General features: G+C 35.6%; 1 protein-coding gene across 1 annotated transcript; it reads left to right on the top strand.

The window, feature by feature from the left end:
- The first annotated feature begins 1174 nt into the window (after window positions 1-1174).
- LOC125799189 (uncharacterized) lies at window positions 1175-4166 on the top strand. Its single transcript, XM_049475267.1, has 6 exons — window positions 1175-1747; window positions 2226-2359; window positions 2974-3121; window positions 3219-3467; window positions 3554-3824; window positions 3945-4166. The coding sequence occupies exons 1-6, from the start codon at window positions 1212-1214 to the stop codon at window positions 4143-4145; spliced, it is 1539 nt and encodes a 512-aa protein (XP_049331224.1). The 5' UTR covers window positions 1175-1211; the 3' UTR covers window positions 4146-4166.
- Window positions 4167-16234: the final 12068 nt, after the last annotated feature.

Raw genomic sequence — 16234 nt, 5'->3', positions numbered from 1 at the left:
TTTTATAATAATCTTCTACGTTACCAAAGTTACCGCCAAAAGGGGAAAGACATGTACCATCAATCTGAAATCGATCAACCAATAGGAATGCTAAGACACTGTGACATCATTGCTGGACAGCCCCTTCATTATCATATAAGGAAAAGTAAAAACAGAAATAAATAAATTGGGAAATAAATAAGTTGGGAAATAAATGAAAGCAGAATAAATACATAGGGAAATAAATACATACAGAAATAAATAAATCAGGAAATAAATAAATACAGAAATAAATAAATCAGGAAATAAATAAATACAGAAATAAATAAATCAGGAAATAAATAAATACAGAAATAAATCAGGAAATAAATAAATACAGAAATAAATAAATCAGGAAATAAATAAATACAGAAATAAATAAATCAGGAAATAAATAAATACAGAAATAAATCAGGAAATAAATAAATACAGAAATAAATAAATCAGGAAATAAATAAATACAGAAATAAATAAATCAGGAAATAAATAAATACAGAAATAAATCAGGAAATAAATAAATACAGAAATAAATAGTTATGTAAATAAATAAACAAGAGACTGAAAAGAGAAATTAAACCCATAAATAACAATTATTTTTTAGGTATATATATTTATTTTTTATATGAATTCTAATTATTATTTACTGTTTAAATCACCATATTAGTTTTATTGAGTGAGTTACTTACGTTTTTATTAATTAATTTATTTTTTTATTTTACTAATTTTGGTCCTTCATAAATAAAGAAATTTATTAGTATCAGAAGGGTATCAACAAAGGCGGGTGTCGACAAATGAGCAGCGATGCACGGCGGCGACTACCAATCAGAAACAGATTCTCATATGTCCGGCTTGAAATCGCTGCTCTGATTTTCGGTTCCTACTGAACATTTATTCCGCCAGCAAAACGGAGAGTGTGAACAGAACTGAACTGAGCTGATCTGAGATACCCCACTATACTACTAACCTATGGAGGGTTATTTGTGACAATATTATATAAATAAATGAACAGACAAATAATTGATTAAAACGTTAAATAAATATTTTAAATGCAAGTTAATTTATTAAATTGTTAATTTATTTATTAAAATATGAAAACGAAGCATAAATCATTTAATGTAATTAATTTTTCGTTAGTTGATTGTGATATTTATATTTCATTAAATGTTTAAATTAAATAATTTAATTATTTATTTATGTATTTATTTAATTATTTCATGCAGGCGCCGGTGCACAATGAAATAATTAAATCTGTCAACATTAGCCATCAAACTCAGTGGGCGGGCCTAACTCCGATCGATGCAGACCGATTGCTCCGGCCTGCAGTGATTGTTTTCCTCAGTATGGCGGCCCTCGTCATGGATCTGCAGGACATTTCTCGGGAGTTGGTTAGAAATATTTTACGGCTAGCTGAGGAAATTGAATCAGGGGCTACAGCAACAGACTTGGTCACTGATCAAATACACGACTTTATAGAGGTGGTAGGGCTACTTTCTGCTCTCTCTAATCAAAATATAGACTACAGGGTAACTGCAAACTTTGAAGAAGTGCTCCAGCGCTTCTCCATCCAATCACAGCAAACTATAGCAGGCCCAGGTCGCCCAGCCTTTCACATCCCCAGCGGAATGCTGGAGCACCATGTTCTCTGTGGAATAACAGCTCCTGAAATCGCAGAGATGTATGGAGTGTCTGAGAGGACCATCAGGAGACACATGGAACGGAACGGAATAAGGTGGGTAACCAATCATTTGTTCAGTTTGAATTTTTCTATTTAAAAATAGAAAATTGGGTGTAAAACTTAATTATTTAATGTTTTCCATTTGATATATTAAATTTGGGGTTTCAAATTATCTTTCTGCTCCTGACGAGCAGATATACATGAAAAAATATATTTTTATTCAGTTTTTTTCAATTTCTGCATTTTGTAATAAACATCTGGTGGTATAATCCAACCTACTCTTTTACAAGATGAAAAAAACTGTACTGATTAAAGTTACCCTGATGTAACTACCTCTGTCAACTTTAATGTACTAAAACAATGAACTAAGAACACCAAACCTGATTATTTTATTACTCTTTATTTGTACTATCTACTGCTGTAAAAATTAACCTGTACAATTGAAAAGCAATATATTTTACATTAAGCATTTAAGATTAGATCTCCCATTCCTACCATATATGACATTGCTCAATGATTTTCTTGGCTGCAGAAAGACAGACCTCTATTCACCGCTCACTAATGAAGAGCTGGACCACATTGTAACTGATGTCCACAGAAGCCACCCAAACACGGGCTACAAGCTAGCGCATGGTCTTCTGAAAGCCAGAGGTGTACGTGTTCCAAGTAAGTGTGTAGAGAAATATAGCCAAGGCTAAAAAAAAAAAAAGGACAGCTGTGTAAAGAAGAGAGCACTGCAGTGTTTTTATGTGCTGGCCCAAAGGTCACCCAAAAGCAGTGTAAAATACTGTCCTACTAAAAAATCCAGCTCACGACCAGCTGGTCATCCAGAAAAACATAACCCATGCTAGTAAAGAGCTAGTTAGCAAGCTAGCCAACCAGCCTATAGTATGTTTTCATTGTATGTCCAGCTGGTCATATAGCTGGATTTTTTAAGAGGGGTGAGATCATGTCACAAGATGCATAAAAGCTGCGATTTAAAATCAGGGTTACTTAATACACCAAATATTGCTTAGTGAACCTTTACAAAGTTAAAATGAACTTGTTTTCTTTACATTATTTGAGCTCTGAAAGCATTGCATCTTTTTCCTCAATTTTATGTTTTATATGTAATTTAGAGAAAATGCTCTAAATTCCAATTTTTTATTTTGGAGAAATGTTGTCAATAGTGTATAGAATGAGACAGTAATGTTCATTGTACTCACACACATAACTTGTAATGGTCTCTTAATTTTTTCCTGTGTTGTGTGTGTGTGTTTTTCATCTATATTTCTTTTCAGTCTCAAGGTTGAGAGACTCTTTTCGCGGAATTGATGCAGAGGGTGTGTGCATGAGACGTCTGCGGTTGCATACACTAAGACGGCGGCAGTATTCTGTGCCTGGCCCAAATTACTTATGGCACATTGACGGCCACCATAAGCTCATAAGGTATAAAGTATTAATGGCAGAAAGAATAATCTATGTGCAGATAGGGACACAAATTTGTGAGTTAAATGGCCTGTTCAAAATTGTCTCTTTCATACAGATGGAGGTTTGTGGTTCATGGAGGGGTGGATGGATTCAGTCGCTTGGTGGTTTACCTTACTGTGGCTGGCAATAACAGAGCAAGCACAGTCCTGCAGAGCTTTCTCACAGCTGTGGATGAGTATGGATTGCCATCAAGGGTACGATCGGATAAAGGTGGGGAGAATGTAGACGTTGCAGAATTTATGATCAGGAGTAGAGGTACCAACAGAAACTCCCACATCACCGGCAGAAGTGTTCATAATCAACGGTAAATATTAATTTCACTTGTCTTATGTCAGTGTTAATTGATTGTACAAGAGAAGATATATAATCTATGTTATGTCTTTCATACAGAATTGAGAGGTTGTGGAGGGATGTTTATGAGCATGCTCTAGACCTCTTCTACCAGATCTTTGTCTCTCTGGAAGACCATTCAGCACTTCACCCTGACAATGAACTCCATCTATTTGCCTTGCATTGGATCTTCCTACCACAAATACAGAGGCATCTCAAGTCTTTCAGAGATGCTTGGAACTTCCATGGCCTTAGAACTGAAAGGGGTCAGTCACCACAACAAATCTGGAGAAGATACAGAGAGCAAATCCCCACAGAAGACTCAACCGAGGTATCTATTAATGGAAAAGCCAATATTTTAATGTAATGAAACATTGTGTGTGCATGTCAAACATTTGCTTATATTTGTTGCTGGAAAATTACTAGTTCATTAGTCTAATGTATTTCACAGGTTAATGAAGACTATGGGATTGACTGGAATGGGCCTCACACCCTTCTTGACAACACTGTATCTGTTCCAGAGATCCAGCTGCTCCGTGAGCTCACTGACGATGAACTTGCTTCTTTGCCAGTTCCAGGGGGGCCTTTGGCTTGCACAATTGGCATGTACTTAGAGACTGTTCAGATTTTGTCAAGAATCATAGGAGACTGAAATAATTTGCTATAATTTATTCTTGTAGCACCTCTAGAACAACATGCATTGCATTTTCAACAACAGTTAATAAAAAGCAAAACGATAAACATTGTGTTTTAACAGCATGAACTTTGACATAATTCTTTGTTTTCTGGAACTAAAATAAACTACTTTGTTAAACAGCCTGATTGATTCTAAACATGGGTTAATATCTTCCTTTTGCAAGCCTAATCTTGTTGGTCCAGACTAAGGACTTATCAATTTGATCCGAGCCAAATTACTAGGTGCTCAAAGGGTGCCATTAACCAAGGTCTGGCCCAAATGACCAAAGTTTGGTCCAACCTAAAGAGGTGGTCTAGGGCCAGAACAACTGGACCATGGTTGAATCCATCTGCAGTGTGAAAAAAACAGATGTTTTGTGCTTTTGGACTAATAAGAAGAAGTTGAGACATGATATAATGCATTCAATAACAGCAGTAGAAAAAGAACTGCTGTTCTGTAATCACCCCTCCCTTTTTAGGAACAGAAATAAAAGTAATTAGAGGGGATTCTGCTACCCTCATTCTGCTGCAGGATGGGCCTGCAGTTGGATTTAGTACAACACCTGGAACGGTAACACTGCTTAACTGATAACATTCTACACATCAATCAGTGTTGAGTATAGGGTATAGGAGGACTCTGTTCACCTTGGTGATGATGATAGTGTGCAGTAAAGTTGTTTAGTGCGCTCAGTCACTAACTGCAGTGTGAAACAAAAAGTAACCGGACTAAATACAGTACACAAACAAATAACTGCGGTTTGAACTTCAGACGTACGGGTATATAAAAAAATGCCGGTGTGTCCAATCTTATTTGAAAAGACTGGTGTGGCTTCAGGCTTTTATTTTAAACAGCCAGCAGCAGACTGGGTTTTATTAATAATCAATAAGTCACACTTCAAACAACTGATCACCTGAGCTTGGGATTGGTTGGAATGAAAATCTGCAGTCACATTGGTGCTTTGCAGTCATGATTCTAAGGGGAAGTTGTGTTAAACTAGTCCAAATCCAGTGTTTGTGCTATTTATGGAAGCCACAATAGCAGCCTCAAAATCTGTGTAGGTCTTAAAATGAACTGGCAGCTTCAAAGTTTCAAAGCATGTGGTGGATGTAGGAAAGGATCCTCTGGACAGCTCCACTTTGAGTTCGCATGGCAGCAACTCCCACCCCACCCAGAACTTTAGCAGCTCAGCCAGTTTCCTTGGTGAAGCTAAAAGTCAACAAACAAAATTCACAGATTCATCAGAAACAACTGTAGTCCAAACATTCCATTTGCTCTACATATGCATGCATTTTCTATAAAACTGCATAATGCACCTGTGATAAGCACAACAGACTAGTTAAGGATTAACACAACCATACCTGTTTCGATGAACAGGCGCAGAAAACCAGTAATGCGACATGTGGTCTCAACATCAAATTCATCATCATCATCATCATCATCACTGTCCCCAACAGGCCAAATTATTTTCTCAAGGAGCAGCTGAGGAGGAAAACATTCAACAAAGTTAATTGGTTGCATAAATGCAGATGACAGGACATATATAGATTTGCATAATTTTACACAGGAAATTCTCCCAGTTGGTTACAAAACAAAACATTACAAAAGTTTTACAAATGACGAAAAATACTCATGATAATCATAATACAAAACTGAGGAAAAAGAAATCACCTGGGGAGTGTAGAGCATTTCACCTGTTCTGGGGAAAAGCAGTGGAACAACGTCAGGTCTAGATATCAGGAAGGGCCATACCATCACGTCTTTCAGACCCTTTCTTAGCTGCTTTATTTGACGCTTGGCCCTTCCAATGACCTATATGACATAGCCAACACAAAATAGAACTTTTCATCAGGAGAGGCATGGATAGAAATGGTCACATTTAACTGCACAAAGTCATTTTTTAATTGCTCACTTATTTAAAGGCCTTACAAATGATGTGGTAACAATTTGGTGTTCATATGTAATAGCTTGCCAAATTCCACCCCTCAACACTGCAAGTAAAAACTCATTTAACTGAAGAAAAAATGTGTCTAGTAGCATGAACTTACAGCATGGACCAACAGTTTGTTCTGTAGCCATCTCCTATTAGTTTTTGTGACTGCTGGAAGATCCCACGACATGGATAGATTTGAGACAGTGTCCTCCTGCTCCTGAGTAAGTTCTTCAGTTTCAAGCTAAAGAGATTATTATATAAAAGTTATTACACTATAGACACAATAAAAAGTACATTCATTTTGAGAAATATATGATATGCTTAAGTGCTGTGGGCCGGATTCAACCAAACCACACATTGTGTATTTCCAAGGACTGTCCAAGAGTACTGTATTCATATAACATCACACACACTCTTTGAACACAGGTTTTAAATAACATTACATTTAGGCATATGTTTTCACATCTGTCTTGTAAACAAGCCCAGCAAGCTACCCTATTACCCTTGTTAAAAACAAAATAACTGCATCAATGATTACTAAGGATATTAATAAAGTAAAACAAAATGATTACTAATAAGCAGAAAGCTCTTTCATGAACCCTTCTTCATTCTGAAGTTGTGCACCATAGGCATACCACTGACCCAAGAAAATACTGACTGATTAAGTGTAAATAGAACCCAATTTGCAGGTCATATTTTAACTACATAAACTTGCATCATGTACCAGCCATAACCAAGTACAGAAACCAAAACCAAAAACCTTTATACTTAACCCTTGTATGGTGTTCATTTTGTATCAAATGAAAAAATATATACATTTAATTATTTTTAAAATCTCAAATTCATTGGCCTTGGCTAATTTTCTATGAAGAACATATACATATCAGAACACATTTTCAATTAACAAAATTCAGTGGATCCAACAAACCCACAAACACTAACGTAGTAATAAAAATATCAACACCACACAAGGGTTAAAATATGCAATTTCATGTACCATTTCTATTATGCTCCTGATGTGTAGATCGGGACAGTCTTCTGTGACAATTGTTGCAATTTCTGGGTCCCCATTGAACAACACATGGATTATAGCCGGACTTAATCCTGTCACACATGGGCCATCATGCAAGAAGGAATGAGCCAACATCCTTCCAGCAACCTGGAAGAGATTGCTTTCAATAAGGGCCTCTGATGTGGCTGGAACGAGGTGGTCAGGCTGACCCTCAAATAACAGCGTTCGACCTGTGCCACCTGTTAGTAATACAAAACAGGCATTACAGTGGTATGATTAACTCACTGACATTTATATACACGTTATGCTATTTAACATGTGGTTAATGTACAAACCGAGATTTAGACTGAATCCAAACTGAAGTTTGGATATTATTGTTGTCAGAAAATATCGCACCACTCCCTGTCCAACAGCAGCATCCCCTGCCATAAAACAAAATATTCATTAAGGAATAGAAATAAAACTTGTGCCTAACAGATTTTTGTCTGTAGCTGTCATTTAATTTTAACTCACTATATTACTAACCATCAAGGGCACATTGAAGAGGACATGCCCATTCACGTTGCTGTTTATAGAATGACAGAAGTGCACGCTCTCGGTCTTCCTCAGTGTCCCTCATATCCATCTTTAGTTTAAGTGGCTTTCCAGATGCATGTTCCATAAGTAAGCTCTCCTTGAAAACTTTGGAAGCTTGAGCTGGATTTTCAATCAGCCCCCATTCTAGACACACAAAAAACATGTGCACAACACAAGACATACTATAATATCCATAAACATTATACCATGTTGAAAATCATAAACAAAATCAAAACTAGTTTGTTACAGCTTTATGGCTACTGTATCAATACAAACCACAGTCTGATGCTCTGTGCTCAAACTCTTCACTGTCAGTCACAACTACTGCACTTGCAACAGATGTCCCTGCTGACTCCGGCCTTACTGGGAAACTCTCACTGACCACATCCGGTTCCCTAACATAAGCCTCCCCATGACTTTCTTCTCCATCCCTATCTGATTCCTGAACGGATGTCCTTAAAGTAGCAAAACAAGATTTACTTATCATACTAGAAGGTAGAACAAGCCAAAACACAAATCCAAGCACAGAAATTGGTTGTGTAGCTACATACCCTATACAGATGTCCCTGTGCACTTTCATTTCTGAGAAAAGAACTCCCCTCTGACAAGTGAGGCAGGAGATGACTGGACCAGAGGCATGATGAGCACCTTCCTAATAATGCAGTGGGAAGATAAATAAAATAGCATTATTTATTTAGCATAATTTATTACTATTCATAGAATATAACAATAAAGAACAGCATTCATGTGTAAGAAGTATAAACATTATTTTTACATATGTGTAAAATTATAGCATACAGAGTCCAAAGGCAGGTCTTGTTGAAGTGGGCGTATGTAGATTGTAGCCTGTCCAATCATTGTAGCTGGATCTTTCAGATTGGCAAGTGTGTATCCAGGGTTGGGACACGGGAGCAATGTCAGACTTCATTGTCAGTAAGACTGTCAGATTCTTACTGAAGCATCAAAACTATGAATGAACACATGTGGAGTTTTGTACTTAACAAAAAAGGTGAAATAACTAAAAAAAAAAAATTATATATATATATATATATATATATATATATATATATATATATATATATATATATATATATATATATATATATATATATTATATATATATATATATATTCTAGTTTTTTCAAAATAGCCACCCTTTGCTCTGATTACTGCTTTGCACACTCTTGGCATCATTCTCTCAATGAGCTTCAAGAGGTGCTCACCTGAAATGGTTTTCCAACAGTCTTGAAGGAGTTCCCAGAAGTGTTTAGCACTTGTTGCTCCTTTGCCTTCACTCTGTGCTCCAGCTCACCCCAAACCATCTCAATTGGGTTCAGGTCCAGTGACTGTGGAGGTCAGGTAATCTGCCGAAGCACTCCATCACTCTCCTTCTTGGTCAAATAGCCCTTACACAGCTGGTTCAGTGTACCTTCAATTTTGATCTAAGCTGCTCAGATTAACTTGTCCTGAGAAGCAGAGGTGACTCTTGGGCTTCCTTTCCTGGGTCGATTCTCATGTGTGCCAGTTTTGATTTAGTACTTGATGGTTTTTGTGACTCCACTTGGGGACACTTTTAAAGTTTTTGCAATTTTCTGGTCTGACTGACCTTCATTTCTTAAAGTAATGATGGCCACTTGTTTTTCTTTAGTTAGCTGTTTGGTTCTTGCCATAATGTGAATTTTAACAGTTGTCCAATAGGACTGTCAGCTGTGTAGTAACCTGACTTCTGCACAACACAACTGATGGTCCCAACCCCATTGATAAAGCAAGAAATTCCACTAATTAACCCAGATAAGGCACACCTGAAAACAATTTCAGGTGACTACCTCTTGAAGCTCATTGAGAGAATGCCAAGAGTGTGCAAAGCAGTAATCAGAGCAAAGGGTGGCTATTTTGAAGAAACTATTTTCAGTTATTTCACCTTTTTTTGTTAAGCACAAAACTCCACGTGTTCATTCATAGTTTTGATGCCTTCATTTAGAATCTACAATATATATATATATATATATATATATATATATATATATATATATATATATATATATATATATATATATATATATATATATATATACACACACACATTCATTTGAGAGTTGGGTTATGCAAATACATTAATATTGAGAGACAAACTGCATTATGACTGGCACAGAAACGTTGATAAATTTATAGGTTGGCAAGTTATTTCGAGAACAGTTGCTGAAACACAAGTGAACAAAAGCAAATTACAACTGATGTGATTAAACTAACCTGAGAATGATATTTTTTTCTCTCCAAGTCCTGAGGCTGCAAGATTTGCTTTCTCCTGTACACTTGGAACTGTATCAGCCTTGTAACCATCTAAGCAACAGAAGGTGTGCGTGTAGTAACTGCATCGAATTGCAGCGCTCTGCAATTGACGTCTAACATATCTTCTAGGTGTAGTGTTATTGCTGTATGGAGCAAAGAGCCTCGCCACCTCGGCTGTAATAGAGAGAAACAAAAATGTCTGAACACAAAGAAAAAAACTGAAAATGTTGTCTTGTAGCAAGGCAACAAAGCCGCAGTTCCTTATTTTCATGCTACTGCTTCTGAAAATTATCAGAAAATAAGGTGTTAAAAAAAAGTGTTCACCTTAACATCCCATTACAAGACACACAGGTCCAGTATCTAAAATAGCTCTAACCAGTATAGTAACTGGTATACTAATAACTATAGCGACATGTTTGTCTGTCCTACCCAGCTACAGACCTGAAACAGGTTGTCTGTGTGATGAGGTGGAAGTGGAGGTTGAAGGCTGCTCCTGGGTGTTAAGAGCTTCAGGAGTGTTTCTTAACGCTTCTTCAATTAAACCTGCAGCTTCTCTTAACCGCTCTGGGCAGCTTTTTGCCATTTTTATCTCTGAATCAGCGAACACATCACAAACTCCGGAATCAGAAAAGGTTGAAGCCGAGTTAGAGCGGTTCGCCAGCATCTGCTATCGCTCCATCATGACTTACTGTGCAATCTAACCAATCGGTCTGCATCGATCGGAGTTAGGCCCGCCCACTGAGTTTGATGGCTAATGTTGACAGATTTAATTATTTCATTGTGCACCGGCGCCTGCATGAAATAATTAAATAAATACATAAATAAATAATTAAATTATTTAATTTAAACATTTAATGAAATATAAATATCACAATCAACTAACGAAAAATTAATTACATTAAATGATTTATGCTTCGTTTTCATATTTTAATAAATAAATTAACAATTTAATAAATTAAATTGCATTTAAAATATTTATTTAACGTTTTAATCAATTATTTGTCTGTTCATTTATTTATATAATATTGTCACAAATAACCCTCCATACTAACCAGAAGTAAATCCTTACAGAATTACCTTATTTAATAGAAAACTATATATTAAAACTGAGGAAATTATTTATTAAATTAACAGAACCTTTTATTGAAAATAAGAAAATTATTTATTAAAGTTAACGTAATGATTTATTACAACTGAAGAAAGTATTTATTAAACTTAATGTAACGATTTATTAAAACTGAGGGAATTATTCATGACATTTGGAACAACTTAATTAAAACTGAGAGAATTATTTATTAAATCAACAGAACAGTTTATGACAACTAAGGGAATTATTTATTGAATTGACAGAACCTTTTATTGAAAAAAATAAATAAATTATATATTAAATTTAACGTAACGATTTATTAAAACTAAGGGAATTATTTATGAAATTTGGAACGATTTAATTAAAACTGAGGGAATTATTCATTAAATTAACAGAACGATTTATTAAAACAGAGAGAATTATATATTTCATTTAACAGAAAGATTTATTAAAACTGAGGGAAATATTGATGAAATTTGGAACAATTTAATTAAAACTGAGGTAATGTTTTATTTAATTAACAGAATGATTTATTAAAACAGAGAGAATTATTTGTTAAATTAAGAGAAAGACGATTTGCTATATTTAAGTAAACATATCAATTACATCCAAGGGATTATTTATTGCATTAAGTTAGCAATATTTTAAATTATTTAAATATATAATAAACATATATAATATATATATATATATAAATTAAGGTAATGATGTACTACATTAAGGAATATATATATATATATATATATATATATATATATATATATATATATATATATATATATATATATATATATATATATATATATATATATACATATACACTACCGTTCAAAAGTTTGGGGTCACATTGAAACGTCCTTATTTTTGAAGGAAAAGCACTGTACTTTTCAATGAAGATAACTTTAAACTAGTCCTAACTTTAAACAAATACACTCTGTACATTGCTAATGTGGTAAATGACTATTCTAGCTGCAAATGTCTGGTTTTGGTGCAATATCTACATAGGTGTATAGAGGCCCATTTCCAGCAACTATCACTCCAGTGTTCTAATGGTACAATGTGTTTACTCATTGGCTCAGAAGGCTAATTGATGATTAGAAAACCCTTGTGCAATCATGTTCACACACCTGAAAACAGTCTAGCTCATTACAGAAGCTACAAAACTGACCTTCCTTTGAGCAGATTGAGTTTCTGGAGCATCACATTTGTGGGGTCAATTAAACGCTCAAAATGGCCAGAAAAAGAGAACTTTCATCTGAAACTCGACAGTCTATTCTTGTTCTTAGAAATGAAGGCTATTCCATGCGAGAAATTGCTAAGAAATTGAAGATTTCCTACAACGGTGTGTACTACTCCCTTCAGTGGACAGCACAAACAGGCTCTAACCAGAGTAGAAAAAGAAGTGGGAGGCCGCGTTGCACAACTAAGCACTAAGTACATTAGAGTCTCTAGTTTGAGAAACAGACGCCTCACAGGTCCCCAACTGGCATCTTCATTAAATAGTACCCGCAAAACACCAGTGTCAACATCTACAGTGAAGAGGCGGCTGCGGGATTTTGGGCTTCAGGGCAGAGTGGCAAAGAAAAAGCCATATCTGAGACTGGCTAATAAAAGAAAAAGATTAAGATGGGCAAAAGAACACAGACATTGGACAGAGGAAGACTGGAAAAAAGTGTTGTGGACAGATGAATCCAAGTATGAGGTGTTTGGATCACAAAGAAGAACGTTTGTGAGACGCAGAACAAATGAAAAGATGCTGGAAGAATGCCTGACGCCATCTGTTAAGCATGGTGGAGGTAATGTGATGGTCTGGGGTTGCTTTGGTGCTGGTAAGGTGGGAGATTTGTACAGGGTAAAAGGGATTCTGAATAAGGAAGGCTATCACCCCATTTTGCAACGCCATGCCATACCCAGTGGACAGCGCCTGATCTGAGCCAATTTCGTCCTACAACAGGACAATGACCCTAAACACACCTCCAAATTGTGCAAGAACTATTTACAGCAGAAGCAGGCAGCTGGTATTCTATTGGTAATGGAGTGGCCAGCGCAGTCACCAGATCTGAACCCCATTGAGCTGTTGTGGGAGCAGCTTGACCGTATGGTACGCCAGAAGTGCCCATCCAACCAATCCAACTTGTGGGAGCTGCTTCTAGAAGCGTGGGGTGCAATTTCTCCAGCTTACCTCAACAAATTAACAGCTAGAATGCCAAAGGTGTGCAATGCTGTAATTGCTGCAAATGGAGGATTCTTTGATGAAAGCAAAGTTTGATGTAAAAACAATGTTATTTCAAATACAAATCATTATTTCTAACCTTGTCAATGTCTTGACTCTATTTTCTATTCATTTCACAACGTATGGTGGTGAATAAGTGTGACTTTTCATGGAAAACACAAAATTGTTTGAGTGACCCCAAACTTTTGAACGGTAGTGTATATATATATAAGTAAACCCATTTATTGTAATATAAAATAATTCTGTTAAATAATTGTACTTAATAGTAGTTATAAAAGAGATTTATTGTTTGCGAAACGTCTGTACGACTGTTTAATGTTTAGGAATAGAGAGGCTGAACCCTTGTTTCTGTAAGTGCTGTATTTGGGAAACGCCCACCAGCGACAGCTTCTTCTGAGTGAGACACGCCCCCAAGCGACTCATCGCCTGTTGGACAGGCGACACAGAGCGATTTTATCGTGTTCGGTGTGAACGTACAGTTAAAAGCTGCTGCAGCAAACATGCAGCGTAGTCTACGCCCACTAGCCTGCGCACATCACACATGCTTTAAGCCGTGACGAGAACGTGAACACGATGCTGCTGTTTGATGCCGTAATCTAACTTCGGTTTTAGATAAGTGTCTAAGTCGCACAAGACACACTTAACATCTGACGATAAACACGGATTTATCTTGCACTGTTTAGTGGCAGGAGATTTTATCATCACACCCCTATTCACAGAGAGAGGAATGTCCTCACAACCTTATTGTGAGGATCAGAGGCAGAAACAAACACACTTTCTTTTCTCATTTAATACTTTCACTAATCTCACTAACTTTTTTTTTAAGTATTTGAGCCTTAATCTTCAGTAGTGTTTGTTTTCTTCATTAAAATACCTACAAAATCTGGATGTTAAAGCTGGAGTTAATCTTCACCTGAAATTACATAGCCAAATTGTAAGGCTTTTCACTCTTATAATAAATAATTCATTATTTATAAATTATTATTATGAATTATTAGGAGCTTTAAAAAAATAAATAAATAAATAAATAAATTATTCAATTGAACATTTAAGGGTCGAAATATGATTTTCTAATTCTATTTTCTTTAGCCCCATAAAATGAAATATTTATATGAACAAAGTGTTTTTGCAGTTCTTTTTGTTGCTATTAGGTGTTTATATTCACCATGTAAAATTATAACATAACATTATTTCAAGCACGGTTGGAGGTTGGATATAAATGGGGATTATAGGAGACTGGATTGATGGATTCTCTTAAGTTTGGAGGCGTTTTGAAGGTAAGAGAGTGGGGGAAGCGCTGTTGAGTGTTGGGAGGGTGGGGGGAGTGACCTGAGGTAACCCCAGGACAAAACCTGAGCATATTATGACTCTGAACACACACTGTAATGTGCTCTTTCAGCTCTAATTCAGGAACCGTACATCCTACAGTAAACGTTCGTGTATAACATGTCTGCATGCGATTAACTATGGACGTACGATAAACGCAAATATGAAAATTATGAATCATAACTTTCAGAAGCAAGGCATATTTCACCCTAAATGTTTATTTTATGAAAGGAGATACTGCAAAATAGGCTAGATAATTGAAAAGCAGAGATGCTAAGCTTTAAAATGGCATATTGGGTGTCTATATATAAACATATATATATATATATATATTGAACCTATAAGTATTCATAAACACAGCCAGATATTAAATATCAAATATTTCTGGCCCGCCGGCATGTTACGAGGTTAAAGCTGCTCCCTTTCACTGGTTGGATATTATAGTGACCGGCTCCTGGGATATTCCTTTCTTCCTAACTTTATAAGAATTTATTTTGCAGTAAAGATTGACCCTGATTACAGTACCTCAGATTTCTGGGCTGACAAAATCGACTGAGATTTCTGTTTCTAATTCTTTTCTTCTTTTGGTTTTAGATGGGATTAGCTTTGCTTGTGGCAAATCACTAAATTTGTGAGTGGCATTCAAAATCTGTTAAAATCCTTATTTCAAAATGGCCTGCAATGATAAAACCTTAAAAACCCATAATAACCATAATACACAATTCCTTGGGTCGAGTGCAATTTTTTTTATTTATTTCTTTGGGGAACAAAAAAAAAGCAGCTGATAGTTGAATTAAAAACCATACAAACATATATAATTGTTTTGTGTGGTTTTAGTTTAAGCAGACTGTGTTTGTCTATTGTTGTGACGTAGATAAGAAGATCAGAACACATTTAATGACCAATTTATGCAGAAATCCAAGTATAATCCCAAAGGAAGGATTCACAGACTTTTTCTTGCAACTGTATATTGAAACACCTTTATTGATATAGAGGCATATATTACATTTCCTTATGGGCTGCTTTTTTGAAACAGGAAAACATCACTGTTCAGCATAAAAAAAAAAAATAAGAGACCAAAATATTGGCTGAAATAACAAAAAAAGATGCAGAGCTTTCAGGCCTCAAATAATGCCAAAACAAGTTCATATTCATAAAGTTTTAAGAGTTCAGAAATTAATATTTGGTGGAATATCCCTGTTTTTTAATAAGTTTTCTTCATGCATCTTGGCATCATGTTCTCCTCCACCAGTCTTACACACTGCTTTTGGATAACTTTATGCTGCTTTACTCCTGGTGCAAAAATTCAAGCAGTTCAGTTTGGTGGTTTGATGGTTTGTGATCATCCATCTTCCTCTTGATTATATTCCAGAGTTTTTCAATTTGGTAAAATCAAAGAAACTCATCATTTTAAGTGGTATTTTTTTTCCAGAGCTGTATGTAAGACATGAATTAAATTTATACAGGATCTTCATATGGGTAATTATCTATTTTGTAATGAGACAGCTACCCTAAAGGTAAGATCCAGATAGCTGTCTCAGATTGTATTTAACCTGGTGAAATATAGCACCAGGATGAACTCAAAAGCAAATATGGGAGAATTGCATTGAGC

The sequence above is a fragment of the Astyanax mexicanus genome, chromosome 2 (assembly GCF_023375975.1).
Source record: "Astyanax mexicanus isolate ESR-SI-001 chromosome 2, AstMex3_surface, whole genome shotgun sequence".
NCBI lineage: Eukaryota > Metazoa > Chordata > Actinopteri > Characiformes > Acestrorhamphidae > Astyanax > Astyanax mexicanus.
The sequence above is the reverse complement of the archived record's forward strand: the minus strand, read 5'-3'. Positions and strand labels throughout refer to the sequence as shown.

What these genes read in the sequence shown, in the direction of transcription:
- LOC125799189 (XM_049475267.1), top strand. Translation starts at nt 1,212, where the DNA reads ATGTATTTATTTAATTATTTCATGCAGGCGCCGGTGCACAATGAAATA. An exon ending in CAGAGGTGTACGTGTTCCAA is followed by an intron (nt 2,360 to 2,973) that starts GTAAGTGTGTAG and finishes ATTTCTTTTCAG; the next exon opens with TCTCAAGGTTGAGAGACTCT. An exon ending in GGCCACCATAAGCTCATAAG is followed by an intron (nt 3,122 to 3,218) that starts GTATAAAGTATT and finishes TCTTTCATACAG; the next exon opens with ATGGAGGTTTGTGGTTCATG.